The 26,308-nt window shown below is 44.7% G+C and overlaps 8 protein-coding genes and 2 long non-coding RNA genes across 11 annotated transcripts; 5 read left to right on the top strand and 5 right to left on the bottom strand.

The window, feature by feature from the left end:
* Positions 1-62: 62 nt before the first annotated feature.
* LOC135346237 (glycogen [starch] synthase, muscle-like) lies at positions 63-5,898 on the top strand. The gene is made up of 15 exons (XM_064543799.1): positions 63-282; positions 338-519; positions 573-611; positions 702-854; positions 2,759-2,947; positions 3,020-3,164; positions 3,394-3,511; positions 3,571-3,621; positions 3,666-3,902; positions 3,964-4,042; positions 4,093-4,206; positions 4,265-4,391; positions 4,453-4,610; positions 4,740-4,943; positions 5,673-5,898. The coding sequence occupies exons 1-15, from the start codon at positions 198-200 to the stop codon at positions 5,772-5,774; spliced, it is 1,983 nt and encodes a 660-aa protein (XP_064399869.1). The 5' UTR covers positions 63-197; the 3' UTR covers positions 5,775-5,898.
* LOC135346242 (ras guanine nucleotide exchange factor Q-like) lies at positions 5,769-7,737 on the bottom strand. Its single transcript, XM_064543806.1, has 5 exons — positions 7,482-7,737; positions 7,301-7,429; positions 7,123-7,247; positions 6,765-6,986; positions 5,769-6,633 (listed from the first exon to the last, which is right to left on the bottom strand). Exons 1-5 carry the CDS (start codon positions 7,686-7,688, stop codon positions 5,883-5,885), a joined length of 1,434 nt encoding a protein of 477 aa, XP_064399876.1. The 5' UTR covers positions 7,689-7,737; the 3' UTR covers positions 5,769-5,882.
* Positions 7,738-7,745: 8 nt separating this feature from the next.
* Positions 7,746-10,279, bottom strand: LOC135346238 (uncharacterized). Its single transcript, XM_064543801.1, has 5 exons — positions 10,103-10,279; positions 9,834-9,965; positions 9,624-9,748; positions 9,257-9,555; positions 7,746-8,884 (listed from the first exon to the last, which is right to left on the bottom strand). The coding sequence occupies exons 1-5, from the start codon at positions 10,244-10,246 to the stop codon at positions 7,821-7,823; spliced, it is 1,764 nt and encodes a 587-aa protein (XP_064399871.1). The 5' UTR covers positions 10,247-10,279; the 3' UTR covers positions 7,746-7,820.
* Positions 10,280-10,429: 150 nt separating this feature from the next.
* On the top strand, positions 10,430-11,616 carry LOC135346245 (ras-related protein rab7-like). The gene is made up of 4 exons (XM_064543810.1): positions 10,430-10,590; positions 10,711-10,837; positions 10,899-11,117; positions 11,177-11,616. The coding sequence occupies exons 1-4, from the start codon at positions 10,538-10,540 to the stop codon at positions 11,396-11,398; spliced, it is 621 nt and encodes a 206-aa protein (XP_064399880.1). The 5' UTR covers positions 10,430-10,537; the 3' UTR covers positions 11,399-11,616.
* On the bottom strand, positions 11,606-12,426 carry LOC135346247 (SOSS complex subunit B2-like). The gene is made up of 4 exons (XM_064543813.1): positions 12,304-12,426; positions 12,088-12,226; positions 11,955-12,026; positions 11,606-11,903 (listed from the first exon to the last, which is right to left on the bottom strand). The coding sequence occupies exons 1-4, from the start codon at positions 12,392-12,394 to the stop codon at positions 11,660-11,662; spliced, it is 546 nt and encodes a 181-aa protein (XP_064399883.1). The 5' UTR covers positions 12,395-12,426; the 3' UTR covers positions 11,606-11,659.
* Positions 12,427-12,487: 61 nt separating this feature from the next.
* On the top strand, positions 12,488-16,406 carry LOC135346235 (uncharacterized). 2 transcript variants are annotated; one of them, XM_064543797.1, is made up of 19 exons: positions 12,488-12,647; positions 12,697-12,792; positions 12,842-12,983; positions 13,036-13,229; positions 13,401-13,475; positions 13,530-13,634; positions 13,713-13,800; positions 13,863-13,996; positions 14,406-14,512; positions 14,594-14,664; positions 14,723-14,821; positions 14,973-15,107; positions 15,158-15,276; positions 15,327-15,452; positions 15,503-15,607; positions 15,663-15,770; positions 15,865-16,027; positions 16,079-16,161; positions 16,218-16,406. In XM_064543797.1, the coding sequence occupies exons 1-19, from the start codon at positions 12,570-12,572 to the stop codon at positions 16,335-16,337; spliced, it is 2,148 nt and encodes a 715-aa protein (XP_064399867.1). In that variant the 5' UTR covers positions 12,488-12,569; the 3' UTR covers positions 16,338-16,406. The 2 variants fall into 2 exon arrangements, 1 of the variants encoding a protein (XP_064399867.1); XR_010398004.1 differs by lacking the exon at positions 16,218-16,406 and having other exon boundaries at positions 15,900-16,027.
* On the bottom strand, positions 16,344-17,462 carry LOC135346244 (transmembrane protein 41 homolog). Its single transcript, XM_064543809.1, has 5 exons — positions 17,277-17,462; positions 17,098-17,226; positions 16,939-17,032; positions 16,648-16,891; positions 16,344-16,580 (listed from the first exon to the last, which is right to left on the bottom strand). The coding sequence occupies exons 1-5, from the start codon at positions 17,414-17,416 to the stop codon at positions 16,411-16,413; spliced, it is 777 nt and encodes a 258-aa protein (XP_064399879.1). The 5' UTR covers positions 17,417-17,462; the 3' UTR covers positions 16,344-16,410.
* Positions 17,463-17,477: 15 nt separating this feature from the next.
* Positions 17,478-21,398, top strand: LOC135346239 (prolyl endopeptidase-like). Its single transcript, XM_064543802.1, has 14 exons — positions 17,478-17,667; positions 17,753-17,876; positions 17,926-18,001; positions 18,127-18,279; positions 18,348-18,410; positions 19,086-19,193; positions 19,240-19,455; positions 19,559-19,646; positions 19,809-19,969; positions 20,100-20,243; positions 20,303-20,391; positions 20,550-20,613; positions 20,999-21,169; positions 21,216-21,398. Exons 1-14 carry the CDS (start codon positions 17,514-17,516, stop codon positions 21,270-21,272), a joined length of 1,668 nt encoding a protein of 555 aa, XP_064399872.1. The 5' UTR covers positions 17,478-17,513; the 3' UTR covers positions 21,273-21,398.
* A 451-nt stretch (positions 21,399-21,849) lies between these two features.
* Positions 21,850-25,029, top strand: LOC135346252 (uncharacterized). The gene is made up of 2 exons (XR_010398015.1): positions 21,850-22,385; positions 22,523-25,029. It is a non-coding gene; the product is annotated as an uncharacterized LOC135346252 (long non-coding RNA).
* On the bottom strand, positions 24,943-25,781 carry LOC135346253 (uncharacterized). Its single transcript, XR_010398016.1, has 2 exons — positions 25,621-25,781; positions 24,943-25,569 (listed from the first exon to the last, which is right to left on the bottom strand). It is a non-coding gene; the product is annotated as an uncharacterized LOC135346253 (long non-coding RNA).
* Positions 25,782-26,308: the final 527 nt, after the last annotated feature.

Genomic DNA, 26,308 nt, shown 5'->3' with positions numbered 1-26,308 from the left:
TAACCTCGAGGTAAAGCCACGGATTATTGTGTTGGGAGCTGCCCACTGTATGTTAATGTTGTGGGCGGGGCATGTAAGCAGCATGCTGTAATTAGCAGTGTAAAGGGTCACCACTGGACTATACTATACTAGTGGACTGTATATATCTACTGTAACTCCAATTGCTGTTAGAGGTATCTAAACTGGTAGTTGTAGTGATGTCCTCCTCAGAGCTCACCATTGGAGAGGTGGCAGAGCCATTCAGGTTCAACTTTGAGATTGCCTGGGAAGTGGCCAACAAAGGTACGTGTGTGTACACTGCACTGCAGTTCAGTCTCAGATTATGCTGTGCGTATAGTTGGAGGTATCTACACTGTGCTTCGTAGCAAGGCTGGAGTAACCACGGCTGAACTGGGGGACCAGTATTGCATGTTGGGTAAATACAATGAGGCCACTGTGAGGCTGGAGGTTGAGGTGATGGAACCCGAGCTGTCAGTACTTCAGGAGTCCATCGAGGTACTCCGTCAAGAAGGCATCAAGGTGAGCATGTACTGTGGCCTGTGTTGATGTATACACTGGTTCTGTTTCTGTAGGTTGTGTTTGGACGCTGGCTCATTGATGGCTACCCGAAAGTACGTTACATTGTCTGAATACTACCAAACTAGGCCTCAGTGTATACACAATGATGGCATGTGCTCACTGAGTGGTGCTATTGTGTGCAGGTGATCTTGTTTGACCTTGGCTCAGCATTATCACGACAGGACACATGGCGTAAGGAACTGTGGGAGCTCTCTCATCTTGGTGTCCCAGACAGTGACCAAGAGTCCAGAGATGCCATCATGTTTGGTTTCCTCACCTACTGGTTCCTCAAGGAGGTACTCTATATAGCAATGACCCATTAAGCTTAGAAAGAGACCTTTCAAATGATGTGTTGCAATCCAAAATTTCGTCCGGGCCCAAATTTGTCATTTTTCGGCCTTGGACCATGGGCTATTATCCATGGTATCGCCAAATAGGTATCTCTCAAATATTACTTTTGATGACACCATTTGAACTATTTTTTTCTAAGCTTTCAGAAAATTCTAAAAAATTTGACATTGGATCCACGGAATTCAAGTTATGGCAGCCGAAAGAATCCCTAAACCATTGAATGAACGGAGTGTAGTTGAACATCTTTCAACAGCCTTAACTTGAGTATCGTTAATCCAATGTTAAAAATTTTATAATTTTCTGAAAGCTTAGAAAGAGACCTTTCAAATGATGTGTTGCAATCCAAAATTTCGTCCGGGCCCAAATTTGTCATTTTTCGGCCTTGGACCATGGTATCGCCAAATTGGTATCTCTCAAATATTACTTTTGATGACACCATTTGAACTATTTTTTTCAAAGCTTTCAGAAAATCCTAAAAAATTTGACATTGGATCCACGGAATTCAAGTTATGGCAGCCGAAAGAATCCCTAAACCATTGAATGAACGGAGTGTAGTTGAACATCTTTCAACAGCCTTAACTTGAGTATCGTTGATCCAATGTCAAAAATTTTATAATTTTCTGAAAGAGACCTTTCAAATGATGTGTTGCAATCCAAAATTTCGTCCGGGCCCAAATTTGTCATTTTTCGGCCTTGGACCATGGGCTATTATTCATGGTACAGTAGAACCTCGATTATCCAGACACCTTGGTTCCAGAAGCAGGCCGGATAAGTGAATATGCCGGATAATCGAATAGATAAACCACGCCTTGATCCACCCACTTTATTGATGAACAGCAGTGTCACATGGTTGTCTGCGCATGCGCAAAAGAAAAGCAGGCATGTCTCCATGGTAACAACTGCAACGCGCATGCGCATTTTAGGGACACGCCCATTTTATGAATTATGTAATCTGATAAAATTAAAAAAAGTCGAGCCGGATAATCGAGGTTCCGGATAATCGAGGGCCGGATAATCGAGGTTCTACTGTATCGCCAAATTGGTATCTCTCAAATATTACTTTTGATGACACCATTTGAACTATTTTTTTCTAAGCTTTCATAAAAAATTTGACATTGGATCCACGGAATTCAAGTTATGGCATCCGAAAGAATCCCTAAACCATTGAATGAACGGAGTGTAGTTGAACATCTTTCAACAGCCTTAAACTTGAGTATCGTTGATCCAATGTCAAAAATTTTATAATTTTCTGAAAGCTTAGAAAGAGACCTTTCAAATGATGTGTTGCAATCTAAAATTTCGTCCGGGCCCAAATTTGTCATTTTTCGGCCTTGGACCATGGGCTAATTCATGGTATCGCCAAATTGGTATCTCTCAAATATGATTTTTAATGACACCATTTAAACTCTTTTTTCTAAGCTTTCAGAAAATCATACATTGGATCCACAGAATTCAAGTTATGGCAGCTGAAAGAGTACTCAAACCATTGATCAAACGAGTGAATTAACATCTTTCAACAGCCATTAACTTTAGTACCGTTGATCCAATGTCAAGATTTTCTGAAAGCTTAGTTTTCAAATGATGTGTTTCAATCCAAAATTTTATTGGGGCCCTAATTTGTCATTTTTCGGCCTTGGACCATGGGCTATTATTCATGGTATCACCAAATTGGTATCTCTCAAATATAACTTTTGATGACACCATTTGAACTATTTTTTTCTAAGCTTTCAGGAAATCCTAAAAAATTTGACATTGGATCCACAGAATACAAGTTATGGCAGCTGAAAGAGTACTGATTATAAGGGCCCCAGTATTCAATACAGCAATAAGCCCTCTCCCTCCCTCATAGTTTGTGTCACGACTGCCAGGCCCCCCTCCAATGGTAGTGACTCACTTCCATGAGTGGTTGAGTGGGGTTGGACTGCTCCTCTGTCGTCTCAAGAAACTGCCCGTGTCCACCATCTTTACAACGCATGCCACCCTCTTGGGACGCTACCTCTGTGCAGGCAGTGTCGACTTCTACAACAATCTTGCCACTGTAAGACCCCCCACATAGATTCATATTGTCATACCCCCCCACATAGATTCACCTTGTCATACCCCCCCTTAGTTTGATGTAGACAAAGAGGCAGGAGATCGTCAGATCTATCACCGCTACTGTATAGAGAGAGCTGCTGCACACACAGCACATATCTTCACCACTGTGTCTCAGGTGACTGCTGATGAGGCAGAACACCTACTCAAGAGGAAACCAGGTATGACCCACTTTGTGTGTGTGTGTGTGTGTGTGTGTGTGGGTGTGGGTGTGGGTGTGGTGGGTGTGGGTGGTCAGCTAATTAGCCCAGAGTTATTTTCTAATATTGAGCTATTTTGGTAGCTATCTTTCAAAGCTCGTAATTTGCTATCAGATTGTCCAATTTCAAAACTAATCAATAGCTTTCCAATGGTGTGCTCAAATGCAAGTACCTTCTCTCCCTCTGGCAGATCTGATACTGCCCAACGGTCTCAACGTTGTCAAGTTCAGTGCCATGCACGAGTTTCAGAATCTCCACGCCAAATCCAAAGAGAAACTTCACGACTTTGTCAGGGGGCATTTCTACGGGTGAGCGCACACACACACCCACACATACACACACACTTAACGGCCGCCCCTCTTTGCAGACACTATGATTTTGATTTGGACAAGACGCTCTATTTCTTCATAGCTGGGAGGTGAGAATGTGTGCCTGCCTACCACTTGTCACACCTTCCTTCAGATATGAGTTCTCTAACAAGGGAGCTGACCTGTTCATTGAGGCTCTGGCTAGATTGAACCATTACCTCAAGTCTAGTAACAGTGATGTGACAGTGGTGGCATTCCTCATCTTCCCTACCAAGACCAACAGCTTCAATGTGGACTCTCTCAAAGGTCAAGCCATCACTAAGCAACTAAGGGACGCAGTGGATGATATTCAGACAAAGATTGGCAAGAAGATATTTGAGTCTGCTCTCACGTACGTTAGCCCCCACTCAACCACACCCCATACTAGCACCTTAAACCACATACCCTAATAGCGGGGGCCTTCCTGATCCAGATAAACTCCTGGATAAGAAAGACACAATTATTCTCAAGAGGTGTATCTATTCTGCTCAGGTTAGTCAGGCTCTGTGTTGACCACACCCCCTATCCTCTCCCCCTCACAGCGGCCACACCTACCACCCATTGTCACACACAATGTGGAGGGTGATGCTACGGACCCTGTACTCTGTCATATCAGACGTGTACAACTCTTTAACAAGAAGGAGGACAGGGTCAAAGTGCGTGAGAACACTATATAACTGTACCCTCTAATAATAGCCTCCCTCTATTATACAGGTGGTGTTTCACCCTGAGTTCCTCTCCTCCACTAACCCTTTGTTCAGGATGGATTATGAGGAGTTTGTGCGAGGCTGCCACCTTGGAGTGTTCCCGTCTTACTATGAGCCCTGGGGATACACACCTGGTGAGCCATCACCCCCTGCCTTGTGACCCCCCACCTACTGACCCCCCCCTTATCCCTGTAGCCGAGTGCACAGTCATGGGCATACCATCTGTGACTACCAACTTGTCTGGGTTTGGCTGCTTCATTGCTCAGCACGTGGCTGACCCCTCAACCTATGGGATCTATATTGTTGACAGACGTATGAAAGATGTGGAAGGATCCATCAAACAACTCTCCAATGTGAGTCAATGTGTGTGTGGGTGTGGGTGTGGGTGTGTGTGTGTGTGTGTGTGGGTGTGGGTGTCTTAAAGGCACGTGTACTTGTATAGTGTTGTTTAAGTGTGTTTCAGTATCCCTCTCTCCCCATAGTTCATGTACGAGTTCTGCACGCAGACACGTCGTCAGAGGATCATCCAACGTAACCGAACAGAGAGGCTGAGTGATTTGCTCGACTGGCAAACCCTCGGGCAGTACTACCGAATAGCTCGTAAGAAAGCTCTGGAAGCTACTCATCCTCAGTTCTTCCAGGCACGCAAGCGCTCAGGCTCTGGATCCAACACGCCCACCAGCCCAGTAAGCTGTTGTCATGGCATTAGTGTGTATATACAGAGCCTATAGTGTACAGAGCCTATAGTGTGCATGGTCTCACTGTGTACAGAGCCTATAGTGTGCATGGTCTCACTGTATACAGAGCCTCTAGTGTGCATGGTCTCACTGTGTACAGAGCCTCTAGTGTACAGAGCCTATAGTGTGCATGGTCTCACTGTGTACAGAGCCTATAGTGTACAGAGCCTATAGTGTGCATGGTCTCACTGTGTACAGAGCCTATAGTATGCATGGTCTCACTGTGTACAGAGCCTCTAGTGTACAGAGCCTATAGTATGCATGGTCTCACTGTGTACAGAGCCTATAGTATGCATGGTCTCACTGTGTACAGAGCCTATAGTATGCATGGTCTCACTGTGTACACTGCCACTAGTGGTTGACTTATGCATGGTCTCACTGTGTACACTGCCACTAGTGGTTGACTTATGCATGGTCTCACTGTGTACACGCCACTAGTGGTTGACTTATGCATGGTCTCACTGTGTACACTGCCACTAGTGGTTGACTTATGCATGGTCTCACTGTGTACAGAGCCTATAGTGTACAGAGCCTATAGTGTGCATGGTCTCACTGTGTACACTGCCACTAGTGGTTGACTTATGCTTTCTCTAATAAGGTTTGCAGGTGATCGTGATCAGTATTATTCACGCCCCGCCCCCTCATTGCTATATATGGTATTCGCCCTCTCCATTGTAGGGCTTCCGTTACCCCCGCCCACTCAGCGAGCCTCCCTCGGAGCCACAGAGTGACCCCGACAGTGAGCCTGACAACGCAACTAACTCATCAACTCACTCATAGAAAATTAAACAATTTGACAAATAAAATTTTTGAATATTTTGTATAATTATGTGCAGAGCGTGATCATAATTTGACATTGTGTGTTGTTTGTAGAATATTATTAATTATTTATGGTTCTCTCAAATGTGATAACTGGTAATTAACAGCCTCAGTGTTTCTGTGAGAGTTAGTAATGATATCCCTGAGCTCTGGCTTGCTGTGCATGCTTGCACTACACCCCAGGGCCATGATCTGATAGCAGGAGAGTAGCCCTGAGGGGGTACTAGCTCCATGGAGGACACCTAAGAGTGTGGAGGGCCTGCGTCTCTCCCTCAACACACACGGTGGAATGTCAATAGAGAACTTCGAGCTTTTAATTCGAGACTTTCGATTAGTTCTGTCCATAATTTCAGTCGATCGTTTCCTCATTGGTACAGTGGGGGACGTGTTGGTAGGGGAGGCAGAGGTGGGCGTGGCAATAGTGGGGGGTGTGGCAACAGTAGGGGACACAGAGGTGGGTGTGGCCACATTGGAGCTCTCCGTTGTTGAAATACTTGAGCTGTCTAAAGAGTTGTGGCTACTTCTTGTTTCCCAGTCCCGATCTTCCCAATTAGTCTCATCTCTGAGATCCTGGCAACTTCTGCTCTGTGTTTGTTCATTCTTGTGATTGTGTAGTCTGTCTAGTCCGCTCAGTTCTGACCACGCCCTCTGTCTGTGTGTGTGGGCGGGTGGGTCCTCCTTAGATGATGGACTCTCAGAGTTGTGTCCTAATATACACAGTTGTATTTCTGGTGTCTCCAATATGGTGGTGGAACCCTCCTCCTCCTGCCATGGTGCTAGACTCTTGACACCTGTCGACAAGCGACTGAGTGTGTCCAATCTGAGGGGAGGGTATATACATAGGTCAGTATTAGTATGCATTGTCAATACACTACAGTCAGCAGAATGTAACCAATGTACTTTACTAGCCCCCACACACTACAACTATTCCTGACACACTACAAGGTATACCTACTCCTGACAGTGATAGCCTCTAGTAGTGTGTAGTCTTCAATACCCGACACTTTGCGAGATCGTCCCTCTAATTTGCTGTGATATTGAACAGTGGTGGTGAGCAGCACACCCAGGAAGGGGATGCATGGAGTAGTGGTGTCCAATAACTCCTGCAGCTGATGACTGTACACTCTCCAGTTGCGCTCCTCAGACATGAGCTTACACAAACAGTCAAACCTCCTGTATACATAATAGTAGTGGCAGAATATTGGGCAATGAAGCAATACCAATGAGGGTCATTTAAGGTACTTACTCTTAAACTGTTTATGGTAATCTGTTATGGTACTCTTTATTGTTTATGGGGGAAATGTGACACCTTTTCCTCTTGGTAGGTACTTCCCTCCAGGAGAGCTTGAGTCTGTAGAGTGGTGTGCACTGCAGTCCAGCCAGAATAGCCTTGAGGGAGTTGTAGTTGTTGAGGCGATGACATTTGCTGGCTATCTGTGTGGACAACAAAATTATTAGAAGGAATTGATGTGTTCAATATTAGCTACCTTAATGAATACTGATAGGCATCGTGCCATGGCTGAAATGGTTTGTTCCTTGAGGACCTCGGTAGGTACTAGTTGTGCCAGTGTGTTGGATGCAAGCACCATTGCCATGATATTGGGAGCTCTGGTCATCTGAACAGGGTATAGGATAACTAGCTGGGAAGTCCTAGCAATGAGCTCAAACCTTGTCAGCTTTCATCCAGGCCCCATCCTCCAGCTCCTGGGGAGAGATGTTCCTGAGTAGCTGGGAGTCCATTAGACACAGTTCCATTGCCACCTCTCTTGGAGGGTACTGGTGGAGGGCTAGGGTAGGGGACCGGGTGGCAGGCTCATACAATATTAGACTAGGCGGCATAGAGAGAAGCCTCCGTGGCGGTGGTCGAGTAGCCATAATTTTTCAAACTACAACTTTTATAATTATAATTAAGCTAGCACATTCCATGGATACTTATCAAGTCAATGAATAATGTTATTACTATAATGGACAACAACTCTTGTGCACAATAATAAATGCAATAATTGGCTAAGAGTCAGTTTCCAGTTGATAAGAGAGTTTATAGTTTTGTGCCTCTGTGTTGTGCGGTGCCTTGGTGATGACCAGCCTCAGTGCTGTGTTACTCACTAGTCCAGTCGTGCAACCTAGACTCAGCAACTTATAGGCTGACAGTAAGTTGCTTGGGTGTGTTGATTCGTGTGCTGCTAGTTGTGATGGGACAGTGCCACTGCTGTTGCGACGAGGGCGATGGGTTAGCACTGGAGATGAAGATGTGTGTACCATCCCTTTGCTGCTCTTCTTCCTGATTAAAGGGAACGTCACTTTCTGATGATGATGATCAGACAGCCAGCTCTTGAGTTTAGTAGAAGCCGTCTCTCTGAGGGGTGAGGAGTCAACTTTAGCAGCCTTGTTGGGTGAGTAGACATGACAGGAGGCTTGACTGTGTAGAGGAAGTTGGGGAGGGAGTCCAGTAAAACTGTGCACATGGTCAGAGCTGGTATCAGAGTTGATTCTTCTGTGGGACTCTTTGCCAATGGAGAGCATCGCAGTAGTTACTGGCATGTCAGAGAGAGTACGCTTGTGAGTGGGTGGAGCCTCGAGTGAGCGTAGACTAGATGACTTGCTCATAAGATGATCGTTATGTGAGTCATGATTCACCGCATTCATTAAACACTCTAGGCTGCCAGAGAGGTCGTTGCCCTTGACAACCTTGGGATTAGGAATAGGTTGAGCTAGAATAGGACAGCAGTCATGTGCCAATAATTTCCTGGAGTGGGCGTGTAAGAGGCTGCGATGTTGCTTATTAGTTACTCCGATACCAGTCAAGTCCCTCCCCGTGAGGTTGGCACACAACTCCACAGTCTCGTAACCATTATCAACAAAGCTTTGGGCATAATCTTGCAGCCCTGCACGTGTTAGCCATTCAGTGACGTCCCATTCTGTGACTGTCTGAGGATGTGATCGTATAGGGAAGGGGAGGGGGCGTGGCTTAGCAGGGGAGAAGCTGCTCTTGGCTGAATGGAATGAGTCTGTGTCATCCTCATGATCACTGTCAGACTGAGTGGAGAACGAAGTACCACCATGATCCACTTCTGTAGAGGAGAGATAGATGGGGCATAATGTCAGTGTCAGAATTATCTATGCTACAGAAGCATAAGATCACAACAGTTTTGGCAGGCTAGATTTCACAGAAACCGGGCGACGCCCCAACTTGATTATGTACTTGACAGGAGTGTGATGCATTCAAACGTTAGGGAAATTACTTATTGATTTGTAAAGAAATGAAGAAAAGTCCCCCAAGAGGGAATCGAACCAGCGCCTTATCTATCATATGATCTACGAAGCCACCACCCTAACCACTAAGCCACTCCCAGATATCTTTATAATTATACAGCCTATGGGTTTAGGCTAATTAAATTATTCACACACAGCCCACAACAGTAGCTCTCCCTGTGGTTACTCACCTTCTTGGCCCTCCACAGAGTTGAGACTGCGTAGTTTCTCTAGTCTGTGTCGAATAGTGATGGGCTCTAAGATGGCGTAGGTATCATACAGTGCACTACTGCTCCTCCTCCTGTCTTGGTGTGGTCTCCCAAATCTTTGAGCCAGGGAACTAGCTTCCTGAGACATGGCAGCATCAGATAGGTACACTCCAAGGAAGGGAATAAAGGAAGAATTAGATGCCATCTTGGATTGTAGCTCCTTGCGATAGTCAAGCCAGTTATGCTCCTCTGACATTAGTTGAGTGAGTACCTGGAAACGCCTGCACACACAAGGAGAGGTCGTGGTGTCAACATGATTGTTTGTAGGTACTAATATGGTGGCACTTACTTTCTCCTCTTAGAGGGAACGTCCTTCCATGATTTGTTAAGTCTGAAGATAGGTGTACACTGTAGCCCTGCCAGTACTGCCTTGAGAGAGTTATAGTTGTGGACAGACGCACACTTGGATGCAACCTACACACACACAAACAAACAATCATGTTACACACATCGAAGTGATGAAACTATACTAGTATTAAAACAGTCTGTGTGTGTGTACCTGTATGAAGGCAGCGATGACCTTTGCCCTTGCATGAGAGGTGGTCTCTGACAGAATCTCAGTTGGTATAACGAGAGCCAGTTGATTAAACATGCCCACCATCGCCATGACGTTAGGGGCTAGAGCATGTTTCTGGGAGGGGGGTTACAGTGTATAAACCTCTGTTGTGCGTATGGTTGACAGCGCAAGCATAGCTAGCTAACTGAAGGCTGGCTAGCTAATGCACTCAGCTGGTATGCTTGATCAACCATAGACATAGATCAACGAACCTTATCCTTCTTCATCCACACACCTCCTTCTAACTCAGTGTGTAAGATCCTCCGCAGAAGGTCTGCATCTAACAGACATAGCTCCTCCGCTACCTCGCGCGGGTTGAACTGGTAAAGCTTCTTGTGAGGCAAACTAGTAGCCATATTGAAAGTAGGGAAAGGTCGTCTTTAGAAGAAACTGTTATAGGACCCTGTACGTTCTGGGGGTACAAATATAAAAAACCCGTGGTTACTGTCGTGGGGGGTCAAAATTTTGCTGTAAATTCGGGGAACTAAGTCTGGGGGCGTGGTGTCTCCACCCACCCACTCAATCCTTATTATGTGATTGTCATGTGACACTCAAAGTCACGAGAACTGAGGCACCTCTTTAGCTAGTCGATTCATGATACTTTCAAAGAGTCTCTATTGATAGCTGTACCACTACACACGCTAAGGATGTCTGCACGAAGAAAGGTCTTACTGAAGGTGATCATTCTGGGAGACAGTGGGTAAGCGATGGCGGCACTTGTGTGGCTAGTATATCCCTGTGTGGTTATATCCCTTGGGTGGGGTGGGTGTGTGCTGTTCCCGTGTGTGTGTATGTGTGTCACTGTATCTACTGTGTGTAGGGTGGGAAAGACCTCACTAATGAATCAATATGTCAACAAGAAGTTCACCTCTCAATATAAAGCTACCATTGGAGCTGACTTCCTAACCAAGGAGGTGATGGTGGACGATAGACTGGTTACAATGCAGGTAAGTCCCCCACTGCACTCTCTTCCTAACACACTCCTCAACCTTGTGTCCCTCTGCTCAGATATGGGACACTGCAGGTCAGGAGAGATTTCAAAGTCTAGGAGTGGCCTTCTATCGTGGTGCTGATTGCTGTGTTCTAGTGTTTGATGTCACCAACCCTAACTCATTCAAAACCCTCGACTCATGGAGAGATGAGTTCCTCATTCAAGCTTCTCCCAGAGATCCAGAGAACTTCCCTTTTGTCGTACTCGGCAACAAGATTGACCTAGAGAACAGACAGGTGATTATTGATGGTTCTCGCTTATCCATTCCTGTACACACATATCCATTCCTGTACAGGTTCCTAAGAGACGCGCTGAGAACTGGTGCGATTCTAAAAACAACATCCCCTATTTTGAGACGAGTGCCAAAGAGGCCATTAACGTGGAGCATGCCTTTCAAAAGATTGCTAAAGATGCTCTTGCTAAAGAGAATGATGACATCTACAAGCCACAAGTTAACACTGTGCCTGACATTCGATTGGACGGATCAGCTCCAGCTAAGAAAGGAAAATGCTGTTAATGTAGTTGACTATGTACAGAGACTATTATTACTTGTGTTATTATTAATTAAGTTCTGTCATTAATTGCATGCATGCTCTCTCTGCAAGGTTGTCTTTGTGTTATCCTGATTTGTGTAATCACCTGTTGTCAGCGCAGGTCTATTGTACTGCACACAAGCTAGGCATAGTGTATGTATGTATGTGGTGTTTTTAAATTTGTTGAGTGGTCAAAGAAAAAGTGAATTGAGACAACCATAAAATTATAATAATTATAGACCCTACTAGCTGTAGCTAGTGGAGGGTCTGTGATGATGTGAGGAAGTATATTGTTCCTTGTGATTGTGTGTTCTGTGGGGAGAGTGTGTGTCTGAGTAGAAGGGCTCTGATCGTTGTGTGCTGTTACTGCCATTCCTGTTTGGGAGGGGCAATCGATCATCAGCTCTGACTCTTTGTCCAGGGAGGGCCTGCCCAAAGTCAAGACTGCTGTTACTCATGTCTGGCTCCTCACTGTAAACCATTGTAAACCTGCAGAGAATATAGCTCACACACACACTCAGTACAGGAGCCATTTCTTACTCTCCTATCTTTTCCAATATCCCATATTTGCCACTGTAGAGCACCATAGAGCCTTTCCACTGCGAGGCATATCTGTATATGTATATACACACACACTATCACACACACATACATGTACTAGTAAGATGTGTACCCTTTGATAAGTCTCAGTATGTCCCCTTCTTCAATGGCGGCAGCTTGCTCGTTCCAGAGGGAGAACAGAATGGATCCAGATGCATCGGCCACTCTACACTTTCTCACTACACTCCCATCCTTGGTCTGACTGGTCGTACCTACAAGAGAGAAATACTGATAATTAGATGGGCCCAATCCCACCACCCCTCCATTACTATCCCTTGTCACTACTAACCCTTGTCAATCACGATGAAAGAACATGTCACATTTTTGACACCAGGACGCAAGTCTAAGATAGAAGTTGTTTTGAGGCCCTCAGCCATCATGGAAAAATATAACACCCTATGACGAAGTGGCCGCGGCTATTATTGGAATTAACCACGCAATCATTTCCTCGAATCAAAGTCGCTTGTTCAAAGCGGCTTGGATTCGAGGACACCAAAACCCAGTGAAAATACAAGTTTAGTGCATGGGTCTGGATTCTCACAGAAGAGCTGCAAAATGGAGCAGCAACAGCAGACCAGACATCTTGAGATCCTCATGACTAGTTTGATGAGCAGGATTGAAAGAAGACTGATTGTGAGGTTACTGCATGTAATGTTAGTTGCATACTTTGTTTGTGATGCAGTCATTGGAGAACAGAGTGATATCCCTGGAGAGCAGCAGCAGCTTCTCCCCCTGGCATCGCAGCAGCTCCAGGAGAACTCTCAGTTATGAAGACATGGTGAGCTATTCTTATAGACTGTTAGCATGCACTGCATGCTCTTCTACAGATGCTACCAGAAGACTCTCCTGACTATGAGCTTATTCCAAAACCTCGAGTGAGGTCCTTTCCAGCTCGGAAAAAGAAGATTTCTTTGTTTAATGCCGTTTGTGTTCAGTGCTGTGAGAGGTTTAGAGCTCAGGAGAACTCACGTAAGAGAAAGGTACTGTTGAAATTGATGACAATTATTATGTGCATTTATAGCGTGCAGTTGTATCTACCATTATGGAGAGCTGAAGTTTGTGCGGGAGAACAAGTATGTGTTGACCTGCTGTGAGGTTCCAGTCAAGAGCAGAGGTCTTGTGTGGAGAGTGCCAGGCTGCAGGCAGGGATGGCATACTCCCAAGCAGCACACTAACTACACCTATGTCGGCTACTACCTATACATGAACACACTGGTGAGTTTAATAGTATCGTGCATGTTCAATGATGTGTCCACGCACATTGGTTGGTGCATGGTGGTGGTTGGTAATACCTCTTAGGCCCAATAAAAAAGGAAAATTTGTGGAAAATAAGCCACCATGCACTTCAAACATTCTGGGCAAACGGCATTATTCGTCTCTGTGCAGTTACTGGATGCTCAGGAGATTTGGTTGTCAGTGGATATTCTGGACCCAGTCAGCCAGGCCTGTGAATGGGGGCAGGTAATATTACTGACACTGCATACTAGCTATAGCTGCATGTATATTATGCCTCAGGTCGGGCTCTCAGCCCAGGGAGTGGTGTATGTGATTGTGGGCTATTCAAGAGAGCAGCCTCTCGTCTACAAAGAATTCTCTTTTTGTCAACTACAAGAATGTAAGGTAATTATTTGATGTCAATCTTTAGTTTTGTTCCTGGAACTTTGAGAGTGAGAAAAATGTGTCTTTTGGATTTTTTAGTCTCAGAACAGTGACATAATCAGGAAATGTAGTGACAATGGATGGGCTCTAAGTGTCAGTCTACAGTCAGCCAAAACAGTGGCCAAATGTGAGTCTCCTTATATAGTTACTATATTAATGTGATTACCTACCTCCTCCACGTGTATACAGCCATCACTGTGTCTCTCAAAGCAGCTGGTTACAAGAGCGCTCTAGTCAAGAGACTGCAACTGGTTCTCTCTGGAGAGAAGTTCAAACCTGGCTCTATAGAGACGCTATCTGACCCCACTCCCCCAGTAGCTAAGGTGCTCTCTCTCTACACACGTTATACTCATGATAATTATTGCATGCACTCATTTTGATAGCACTAGAGTTAACATTGGCTCTGTAACTAGAGTTTTGATGGTCCAAATTTAATGATTTTCTGAAGGCTTAAAAAGAGTTCTTTCTGATTGTATGTTCAAATGTAAAAAAATTTGGAACGGTCCATAATTTCCTTTTTTCAGGAAAGGACCATGTGCTATTTATTATGGACTATAAATTATGCATGGCCCCATGGTATATTTTGTTGAAAATATAAAACTTTTGATTTTAGCACATCATATGAAAGGCCTTTCTCATAAATTAACGTTTATTGGACCAACAGAACTCAAGTTATGGCCGTTCAAATAATTATGATTTATCACTGGATATTGTAATGATGCATGACTGTAGGTTGATTATCCAGTGTCAGAGGACATGATGAGAGGGCCTGTACTTGAGCCAGGAGTAGACCATTCTCTGGGCAGGAGGAACAACTACACCACACACAAGAATGACCCGTGAGAGTACACCATCATTATAACAGTGCTGGTTGTGTGTAGTATACTTAGTACATTGTACTGCCACATGTACACATGCAGGGAGTTTCCTATCTCTCTCACTCAAATGGAGTGTGTAACAGTCAACTCCAGTCTGCTCAGAATGGCCAATGGTGGGTGGTTGATATATGTACGTACTTCACTGTGTATAAGTTGTATGTGTGCATGCAGGGAAGTGGAACAACCTGTTCACTACAACATTCATGGTCAGCAATAGCAGTCCAACAGACATCCTTGTCAGAGACATGTACACTGAGTACAAGAGCAAAGGTGAGAGCAGTTTATGGAATAGTGTCCCATACTGATAACATAGCTGGCCTCTCAACAAAAGCTGTGGAGCTAACTTTGAAGGGCCAGCATATCTATTATGTAGTATGTTTTGACAGCTAACTTCAGAGTCCGCTTTTGTGTACATGTGTAGGTGGTCAATGGAACAGATGTGATAGTAATTGGATAGCAGTGAACGGAAGTCGAGAGTTTATTGAAAAATGTTGCTTTCCTGTTGTGCAAAGATCAGATCTCGTACTTTCATTGCGAGCAGCCATTGCAGTTGCAGGTACGTGTGTGTGTGTATGTGTGTGTGCTAGTGAATGTGTGTGTGTTCAGGGGATCTGGCTGTGAATGGCGAGGACAGACAGAGAGCTCACTTCTCTCTACCCCAACCACTACACTTGAGGGTGGTGTGTGTGTGTGATAGTGGGTCTGCCTCTATAAGAGTGGAGCAAGTGAGGCTGTGGTGTGGGCGTTATTACCCATGATATTGCTCTGCTTGTAGGGGAACCCCCCTCTACAGTTGGTAACCAGGGAACAGCGCGAGATTGATTGGAGTGAAGAGTTGGTCTTGTACATGACAGCAGATGATGTTCATTCTTTAAGGAGGACTGAAGCTGCTCTCTTCTATGTGAGTCAATAATATGCATGCACCTCATGTTTATTAATAGTACCCTTCAGAATGATGAAGGTGTGTTGATGTTCCGAGCATGTCCCTACGGTATTGAGACTGAAGAGATCTTGTTAAGTCCTGCTGCTCTAATGTCTGCTGCCTATTATGCTAAGGTACCCCCAGCACCTCATGTGATGCGTGTAGCTACTAGCACTGTCATTGTTGCAGAGGTACCATAGAGGAGAACAAGAGCTGTTGAGGAGAGAGAATTATGGCAGTTCTGTTAGAGTGTATGCAATGGTTGATCTAGAGTTAGGAGTCCCATACTCTCTCAAGGTATGTATGTGTGTGCGTGGGTGTGTGTGTGTGTGGGTGTGTGTGCGTGGGTGTGTGTGTGTGTGGGGGTACTCTATCCCCTATAATTATGCAGGTGGCTCTCAACACGGTGTCCTCTCACTCCATTAGCTACTACAGATTGCCTCGTGATGCCTACACCTCCTCACGCCTCTCTGTCCACCCACACACTCTACCAGTAAATGGAACCACTACTATCACTTGGTCACTTTCTAGAGCATCAAAGAATGACAGAATCTGTAATGTTCTATGCCTCCATTAGCTAATTATATACACTATGTGTTGTGTAGGTGTGTTCACAAAGTTTGGTAGTTACCGTCTCTCGGAGGTGATTAATGAACAAGGCATGACCGATGGAACACAACAACTCAGAGTGAGTCATTACTGTAGTGTGGTATCCAACTAATTATAATCACCGCAACCATGCAGGTCCCTGGAGATGCTGGATTATATGAGCTGCGTTATTATCCTGCTTGGCTAGCTCCTCGTAATAGCTCCTGTCAACACCACTCCTTCATCATCAAGACATCTCTAACAGTAACTGAATAACTATAGTATACTCCACAAACATGTCATTTTATTATATAAACAGAATTGAAAATGAATGATATTAAATAAGAGGCTAGAATAGTTTTTTCTTAAGGCACCTCCTAGCTAGCACTGGAGCTAATGAGATGATGGCCATTAGACAGAGGAGACCTAGAGAGCTCCATGACATGTGTCCAGTGGTTGTGGTTAGTTCATATAATGCAGTCCCAGCTCGTATGAACAAGAAGGAGGGTGGAGCCACACCTGTGTGTGTAGTGAGGGGGTGGTGTGTGTAGTGTGTGGTGTGTAGTGTGTGAGGGTAGTTACTTACCAAGGAATGTACCCCAATAGAAGGGTGCTAGTCGAACACCCACTAACGGGGCTGCAAGGTTGATAAACCAGTTGGGCAGGAACGGTGTGATGCGTAGGAATAGTATATACCAGAGCATGTCATGTTGGTGGTCAGACACCTGTGTCCTCCACGTGGTGATTCTATTGGTACAGTACTTGAGTAGTAGGCCCTCACCCAGCAAAGAGGAGAGGAGGTAACAGAAGGTGGCCCCAGTAGCTGAGCACTGGACAAGGTATGGGAGATATGCATTAGATCAGTAGGGCCACTCACTGTACACACAAGCAGTAGGGCCACAGGAAAAGGAAACAAGTAGCCAGACAATATAGTCAGAGAGATACTGCCGGGAATAGCAAATGTTTGTAGACTGAGTGGCATTAAGGACGTAACAGATACTAGTGTGAAGCTAGGGGTACAATGTGGTGAGGATACAATATATAAGTGACAGCGACTGTACAGAGGACAGTTGTGTAGTGTGTCTCCTTCAGCCTTGAGAACAGTTCTCCAAGATCTTTAGCATCATCCAATGTCAATGGCAGTCTCACTCTCTCCCAGTCATACCTGGGGTACAATAGCTAGTCGAGGGATGGACACAGTATGTGAACACTTACTCATCTAGTGGAGGAAAGCTGCGGAACAATACAGCCAGAGAGAAGGCAGAGGATAAAAACACGACAGCCACTACTAATAGAGTCTTGAAGGGAGACCTCTCCTTGTCAGGACTGCTCATGTTAGACCTTGAAACAACCATTCTTTTGTAAACTAATGGTAAAGATCGTCAAATTGATAAGCTACTAAAATAATCAAGATCTTAATGGTTTGAATTAACGACCTCTGGTACGATAGCTATGAAAGGACTACTGAGGAGGAGCTCTGCAGTGTTTCAGTGGAGGTTATACAGAGAGATACTTGCAGCCAGTGAGAGATGTCCTCCCAGTGTCCATCACGAGACAGCCTACCCCCTCCTCTCCAGGCATCATGTACCCCAGGCATTCTCCTTCAGTGAGCTGCTCTCATTATCACCTCTCTTTACACCATAGATAGAGTTACTACTCTCTCTATGCTTACACTGACTGTGCTCTTGTAGTTCCCTTGAGCTCTAGTGTTGCAGTCTACACCAAGTGTGCCAGTAATGGTCGTCCATTCCAAGCGTGGCTATACACTAAACACACGACACAGCACAAGTTATTGTATGAGGAGACATTAGCAAGGCAAGTGGTTTAACCCCTCACTCTCTGTATACTCTATTAACCCCTACAGCTCCACTCTAGATGTGGCGCTGACAAGAGATGGTCAATTTGTCACCATCAACTCTAACACAAGAACAGACTCTGAGGTGGTACACACCCACACACCCACCCCCCCACACACACACACACACCCCCACACACACCCCCCCACACACACACTCACACACACACACTGAGTGGGGCACTCCTGATATACTGTACTCTACTATAGGTGCATGTCATGAGGACACTAGATGCCCAGACTGGATCATGTGAGCCGCTGCTTGTGCGGCCAAGAGAAGAGGGAGTGGAGTACTACATGGAGCATGGTCATAATGATATATTCTACATCCTCACCAATGCTCCCAGTGGCTGTTATTACAAGGTACCTCCGCCACATATCACCCGCCCTCCTCCACATATCACCAGCCCTCCTTCACACACTGTGTCAAGGTGATGATTGCTGCTAGCCATCAACCAAGCTCCTGGACACACTACTACCAACCACCACAGGGGGTGAGCCTCCTCCTTACATACATTACCAAATGTCCAAACACAATGACCTTACAGGGTTTCATACAGAGGTAGGGGAACCCCGAGATTTCCCCCCCTAGACAAAGTTTCCCCCCCTGACAATTCCCCAACTTATGATGTCATTAGTTAGGTGTAAAGTGGTTTTTACAGGTGAGAGTAGTAAACACCAGCAAATGCCCACTAAAATCTACCAGAATGCACCACAAAGCACCGTTTTTTCAAATTTTCCCAGGGGAGGATGCCCCCGGATCCCCCTACGTTGTGCCGACCGAAACCTGCCAACCAAAGGTTGGCAGGTTTCCCCCCCCTAGCAAAAAATCCTGTATGAAACCCTGCCTTATAAGGACGTTTCTGCATGACTTAGAAGCCCAACCGAACGTAGTGATGGCACTACTACGTAGGTTGATGTCCAACAATTGCGCACCAATGACATTGTTTTGTACGTGTCCATGACTTGTAGTACATCACTCCCTAGACACTTAAAACAGTGTCTAACATTATTTATATGCATTTGTAGCGCCTATGTAATGTCACAATAATAAGAGTAGCCCTTGACATGCCTATGTATATATATATATATGATGAGACTGAAGTTCTCTAAAAGAATATGAGCTATGTGGTCAGAGTATGCTAGCTAGTGCTCATCTTGTTCTACAGACTGTGCTACTTGACCTCGAGTTATATAGCGGTGGATTGCTACTCTATTGCTTGAAGGAGGGTGCTCCAATAGTGGCCGCCCTCTATCCAGAACACAAGCAGATTTTAGTGAGCGCTCATTTGAGCTATATTATTGTCATTGTTGGTCCTGCAGGTTGGAGACCAGTTCACTGAGGTCAAAGGTGGTGGGGGTCACTACAACTGTTCCGAATGGCCTGTCTTGTTCTCCTCACCCACAGCACCCCCCACAGCTACACACATAGCAGGACCACCCCCCACAGGGGACAAGGGAACACAGACAGCCAGTGTACACATGATCTCACCATCAAATGATCGTTACTGCATTGAGAGAAGAGAAGCTGTCAGCACAGTAAGCCCACACACTGCCCACCCCCTCCACACACACACACTGCACCACCCACTCCACACACACTGCACCACCCACTCCACACACACACTGCACCACCCCTCAGGATGGTACACAAGTCCCACTGACACTGTGTTACCAGAGAGGAGCTCTCAAAGGCAGCAACCTAAACCCAGTGTTAGTCCATGTCTATGGTGGGTCCATGTCTTATTGTTAACATACCGTGTAGTGGTTCAATTGTAGAGCATCATCCGAAAATTAAAACTGTGAAAAAATTATTCTACTGCAATAGATTCCACGCGCGTCACTGTATGTGCTCCAGGCTATAGAATATCTCCTCAGTATTACGATTGCAGGTTGCTATGGCGAGTGTGTGCCCATTGGTTGGCAGGCTGAGGGGCTTCCCCTACTGGAGAGAGGGTGGGTCATGGCATACGCCCACACACGAGGGGGCGGGGAAAGGGGGCGTGGCTGGTACCATAGTGGTATGGCACACAATAAACACAAGACCTTTCAAGTGAGTCACTCAATAAAATAATTATTTGCTATACAAAACAAATTATTGTACATAGTTTTTGTAATTATTTTTTTGTTGTCGCCCTAATATTGAATACTATAATTGTGCCATTGCACCTCCCTGATACTAGGACTTGGCTGCCTGTGTGGCTAGTGTGCAGTGTGATATAAGCCAGCCTAGACTCACTGCTTTGGTGGGCGAGAGCGCTGGGGCACTACCTGTGGGGATGTTCTCGAACCTCTGGCCACACCTTCTCCAAGCTGCTATTCTCAAGGTGTCAGATATACACAGAAGTGGTATAGCTGTCCAGTTATAACTAGTTAATTTTTTCAGGTCCCATTAGTGAACCTGTGTCACGCTCTCTCTGACTTGAGTAACTACCTGGCGTGTAAGGATAAACTAGAGTTTGGTGGATACCCACAGTGAGTTGATCTCCCCTCCCCACACACACCCCACATGTCACACACACACACACACACACACACACACACACACACACACACACCCCACATGTCAACGCACACGCACGCACGCACGCACGCACGCACGCACACACACACACACACACACACACACACAGTGGTACAAGATCTGAGAGAGAGCATATTGCTTCTATTTGTCCCTACTCTACACTACGGCCTCAAGTAAGCACACACTCCAGTCTCCCCCCCCCCCTCCCATGAACATCTTTCAACAGCCATAACTAGAGTACCGTTGGTCCAATGTCAAAAATGTTATGATTTTCTGAAAGCTTAGAAATATACCTTTCAAATGATGTGTTTCAATCCAAAATTTGGTTGGGGCCATAATTTGTCATTTTTAGGCTTTAGACCATGGGCTATATATTATCCATGGTATCGCCAAATTGGTAAATACTTTTATCGTTCTAATACGAACTTTGATGACACAATTTGAAAGGTCTCTTTATAAGCTTTCAGAAAATCAGAAAATCGTTGAAATTGGATCCACGAAATTTAAGTTATGACAGCTGAAAGAGTCCCCCCCCCACACACCACCTCCCACACACAGGACTACCCTGCTGTGTACGTGAGGGCCTCCAGGAATGATGAAGTGATCCCCTTCAGTGGAGTGGTTGCTTATGTCAGGAGACTGAGAGAATGTGGGGCCAATGTTGTGTTCAAGGTGGACTCAGTACATGGTCACCATGACAACGGAGACGCTAAGGAGAGAGCTACCAACGTGAGCAATGTAGTTTACTTATCACTTATTAATGATATTAATGCAGGCTGCCAAACAAATCATGTTCCTGTACAAGGCACTACAACTGGACATTGCTGAATGAACTATCACATTCTAATTACACATTCTGTAACTTAATACACATGCGTTTCTAAACATCGATATGAATCAATCTTTGAAAGACGAGCTGTAATCAGTCAGTATAATTATGTATTAAAATCAAAGTCTATTTTTGGGCCTGTTTTGACAAAATTGCTATAGCCATGAAGACTTTTCAGGTGGCTTTGGGTAGGTGTAATCATTAAGTATAGACCATTTCCTGATATATAATGGGTGTGGCTCATTAATTTAGGCCACACCCCAAACTACTTTTTAGGGGGCTGATGAATCTAGTTGCCTGGCAACCAGAACATATCTTTTGAACAGCCATAACTTTAGTTGCGATGGTTCAATAACATTAAGATTTTCTGAAAGGTTAGAGAGAGGCCTTTCAAATGGTGTGTTAAAACGAACAATTGACATTCGGGAGGTCACTAAAAACTATAACTAAGATCATTCATTCTATATAGCAAGATAAAGGGCCAGCATGCGGTGGTACACACATTTATAGGGGCCAGCACGCAGTGGTACACACATTTATAGGATTGTTTTCTTCATCTGCAGTAGTGCAATACGTCCAATGGGTCGTCCTTATATTCCTCAGTGTCACTTTGTAACTCCTTCGGCATCTGTTGTTATAGCAACGGGTCACTGACTTTGCCTCTCTCGTGTTCTCCATCACTGTATGCAATGAAGTAACGAGTCAACAAAATTAATGTGTAGCAATGGATGCATTAATTTTTTTACAGAGGCTATCACTGGTAATGACTATCAGGAGATACAGTAAATGTTCTATCAGGAGTGCATGACAATCGCTATAATAATACACTACAGGCAGGTGGTCCACTGCGCATGTGTATTAGTACACTTGCGGTGTCTGGGACAGATTTTGCAATCTACCCACAATACTCGCAACACCTTGTAGCTAGTACTCCTGCGGTCTTCTATCCGATAGAGGACCGCAGGAGTAGACTACTGACTATCGGTGGGAACTGTCGGTCTCCATGGCATCTCCTTGGAGACTCTGACGTCAATGGTCTGGAATATTCCCAGATCCAGTTCCAGAAGCTCAGTTCCTTTGAAGTTTGAAGAAGAAGCAAGTGTCTAGCTGGAAGAGGTGAGTTCCTTTGCTTGTAGCTCGCATGTTTGCAGGAATGTTAGGCTAGGAAGCCTTGTGGAGCATTGTAGCATTGTTTGCTGTCTATTATTTTGGTCATGTTTTACTGATTGCTATATTGACTTGATTTTTTGCAGAACCATCGCAAAGCCTTCCACTGTGTTGCAGAACCATCGCGAGCCTTCCACTGTGTTGCAGAACCATCGCGAGCCTTTCACTGTGTTGCAGAACCATCGCGAGCCTTCCACTGTGTTGCAGAACCATCGCAAAGCCTTCCACTGTGTTGCAGAACCATCGCAAAGCCTTCCACTGTGTTGCAGAACCATCGCAAGCCTTCCACTGTGTTGCAGAACCATTGCGAGCTTTCCAGCGGAGCAGCGCGAGGATTCTCCAGCCATGGAAGGATAGATCCGACTGCACTGCAAGAGCTATTGTAAGTTGAAACCCTAGCTCTGCATGTTTGTCTTGTTTGTAGCTAGCTTGTTGTATGTGTTGTAGCAACTAGATTGTTCATTCTGGCCTTCCTTCGAGTGTATCGGGTTTACGCGCTGTTTGTTGAGAATGGAAGGTTTTTGGTTGGTGATTATTTTGCTCTTGTATTCCTAGTGTTTTAAGTGTGGTGGCCCCTTCTTGACTGTGAGGTGTGTAGGTCATGCAGCTTAATAGATACATACTTGCCAGCAAAGCGCACGTTAAATACATGTATGCATGGCTAAACTCGTGTCGACAACGCTTTTTATGTTTATTTACTGTTAGTATACGCGTGGCTAAGAGTCTATTACCTGCATGGCCTTGAACCCTGGGGGGAGGGGGGGTGGCCGTAGCACTCAAGTAATCAATCAGAATGTGTGTGGGAGGTTCTTCAACAGTTGGGTCGCAGGACAGCATCTTCTTGTTCTTGGAACCCTTGTCGAACCAGCCTTTGGGGTGCAATGATGGATTACTCATGGCACTCCAGTCTATTGAGGGAGCACTCTGCTGTTAGTACCTGCCTAAAGGGAAAGCAGCACAGGATCCTGCCATAATAGGGAGTGTTATGATCTCGTTATCAGTTCCAATAGTTAGTTAGCTAGGATCATTAGAAAATAGCTTAGCTATAATATAGTTAGACAACTGCTGCTTCTTGGCTTATGCTAATATAGACAGCTTTTTTAGGATCCTAACTCTGTGCCTACTGCACATGGAATTGGTAAGTTCAGGCTTTAACTAAACCCTAGGTGTGCCAAGGGAACTGTAGCCTTTGACTGGATTAGTGAAGAGTAGTCTTGAGCACTTGTACAAGCCTTGCGTGTCAGGCTTGTTGCAACTGGAGTCGACAAGGGCTTCAAGAGGAAGGAGGGGTTGTCTCTGTGAGTCTACTGTTGTTGAACCATCCCACACATTCTGGTTGATTACTTCTGTGCTCAGTTAATGGTACTCACAGTCACAGGGTCCCTTTAGTTTATTATGCCCTTTGTTGAATCTGTCCCTTGAGCAAGGAAACTACTGGTGATAATGTTCTCAATGGTGGTGATGTTGTCAGTTCTGGTGGTAATTGGTTGGTATTATTTTGTTTTCTAAGGTTGTGGAGATTTGTTGATGATCGGTTTTGTTTGAACTGCTGCGCTCAATGTAACCATCATTTGCTTGTCCTCTTGCAGCCACAATGCACACACACACAGCTCCTCCTACTAGCTACTGTACTAGTGTTCCATTCTCTCACTGCTTTTGTCTCCTCTCTCCCCCAGGTACAGACAAGCCATGCTGCTCTGGGACCCAGGGAGGATTACTAACCTGATCACTGTATAATGTATTGCAGGTACTGAAGGGGGCGGGGCTCAGATCTCACCGCCCACTACTATCATTGTGTGATTATATAATTAGTGTCTCTTGAGTATGTGTGTAGGTGCATGGATTGTCTTGTGAGCAGCCATGGAGACATTCAAGACAAGTATGGCTGGCTACATGTACAGTGTCTTTCATGCATTCTATTGTGTGTAGGTTGACGTCCCCCTGTACAGGAAAGATAAGTAGCTCCATTGAGTACAGTATATGTCTTATGCTCTGCTCCCTATGTATAACTGTATGGTTGTGGCAGAACCACTGTAACAGCATACACACAGATAAGTAGCTAGCTATGTTGTATGGCAAATCTTTCATGCTCCCCTGTGCAGGTTGATGGTGTGTGGGAGGAGCCACTGTAACAGCATACACACAGATGAGTAGCTAGCTATGTTGTATGGCAAGTCTTTCATGCTCTCTGTGTAGGTTGATGGTGTGTGGAGGAGCCACTGTAACAGCATACACACAGATGAGTAGCTAGCTATGTTGTGTGGCAAATCTTTCATGCTCTCTGTGTAGGTTGATTGTGTGTGGAGGAGCCACTGTAACAGCATACACACAAATGAGTAGCTAGCTATGTTGTATGGCAAGTCTTTCATGCTCTCTGCATGCAGGTTGATGGTTCTGTATATATATATATGGATGGACAAGTTGATGGTTGATCTGGCACTATCTAATACTGAATGGCTGCTGTACCCCTAACCCCTTGGCCTATAATTTTAATTATGGAACAACGTAACACTTTAATGTTTTGTAAGAACAATAGTTTAGTATAAAATTGTAGCAATAATAACTGTAATCTTAATAATTATTGAAGTTGACATTTCTGGTATAAGTACAAGGCATAAAAAAACCCGACTATTCCACTAAAAACACAGTCTCAAGGGGGGAGGGAGGAGAGGAGTACAGTGCATAAAAAAAAAACACCCAACTATTATACTAAAGAGGGTGAATTGTCACAAAGTAAATGCTTTTCCTCGCCAGCTGAGTCCATCTTGTGTGTGAACCTGTCTTGTAAAGGGTCATCAAATCTACACATGAGGGCAATTCGTTAACGATCTTTACTATTTCTTAGTATAATTATAATTATCTTGAGGTAAAGCACCCTAGCAGGTGAAGTATCTGCAGTGCGGAGGTGGGCAGTCCACTCTCCACCAACACATTGGAGGGCGGCTGATTCATGAGACTACATACATTTTTTTTACGAAGCAGCGTTTCTAGTAAAAAAAATAACAGTTAATAGCAACTAAACACAATAATAATAATTATACAATAATGTACAAACAGCAATAGTTTTGCGTTCCCGTGAGTGGGTTCAATTCACCAGCATCAGTTTTAAGTTCCCGTGAGTGGGTTCAATTTACTAGCAAGGCAAAGGAATATCACAGTTATAATTTCAGTGCATTATCAATACCACATTAATCCCATCCATAGACATTGATGAGAGGTAGATGCATGACTCAGCAATTCGGATGTTCAGCCAACACCTTCATACATGTCCCTCGTGATGATGCTAGGGGCTGGTGGTCAGTCCTGCACACACACACACACACACACACACACACACACACACACCCACACACACACACACACAGAATCATAATAATTATGCATTATAATACACGCGGTCCAATATGGTCATTATGTCCCACAAATTACCCTAGTCTCTGTAAGTAAGTAGGCCCTGATAAATAATTTATTTGTTAAAGATCATTAGATTAAGTTTTGCATAACGATGTTTCAAGTTCAACACCGAGAACCATGATATTATAATAATTATTATATTTGGGAATAATTGGATGAGAATAATAGGCAGATTTTCCAAGAATTAAGAGAATAGAATAATGGGTGAAAAAAGGGTAAGGCTCTGTAGTGACTGTATGCACGCAGTGAACACTACCTGGAACACCACACAATAATAATGTGGAGAGCTATAGTAATTAGGAGGGGAGGACAGAGCATGAAAAGCCGTAACCATTCCACACAAAGCATCCATCACATGATAAAATGATCAAAGTTCAGGTAAGGGTAGAGTCACATGCACACAATCTGCATGCGACAGTACTCACTGTTTCTTAAATCGATTGTATTCTATCTGCTGT

Source organism: Halichondria panicea, chromosome 13, assembly GCF_963675165.1.
Source record: "Halichondria panicea chromosome 13, odHalPani1.1, whole genome shotgun sequence".
Classification (NCBI taxonomy): domain Eukaryota; kingdom Metazoa; phylum Porifera; class Demospongiae; order Suberitida; family Halichondriidae; genus Halichondria; species Halichondria panicea.
Note: the sequence above shows the minus strand (reverse complement) of the source record. Positions and strands in the feature narration are given on the sequence as shown.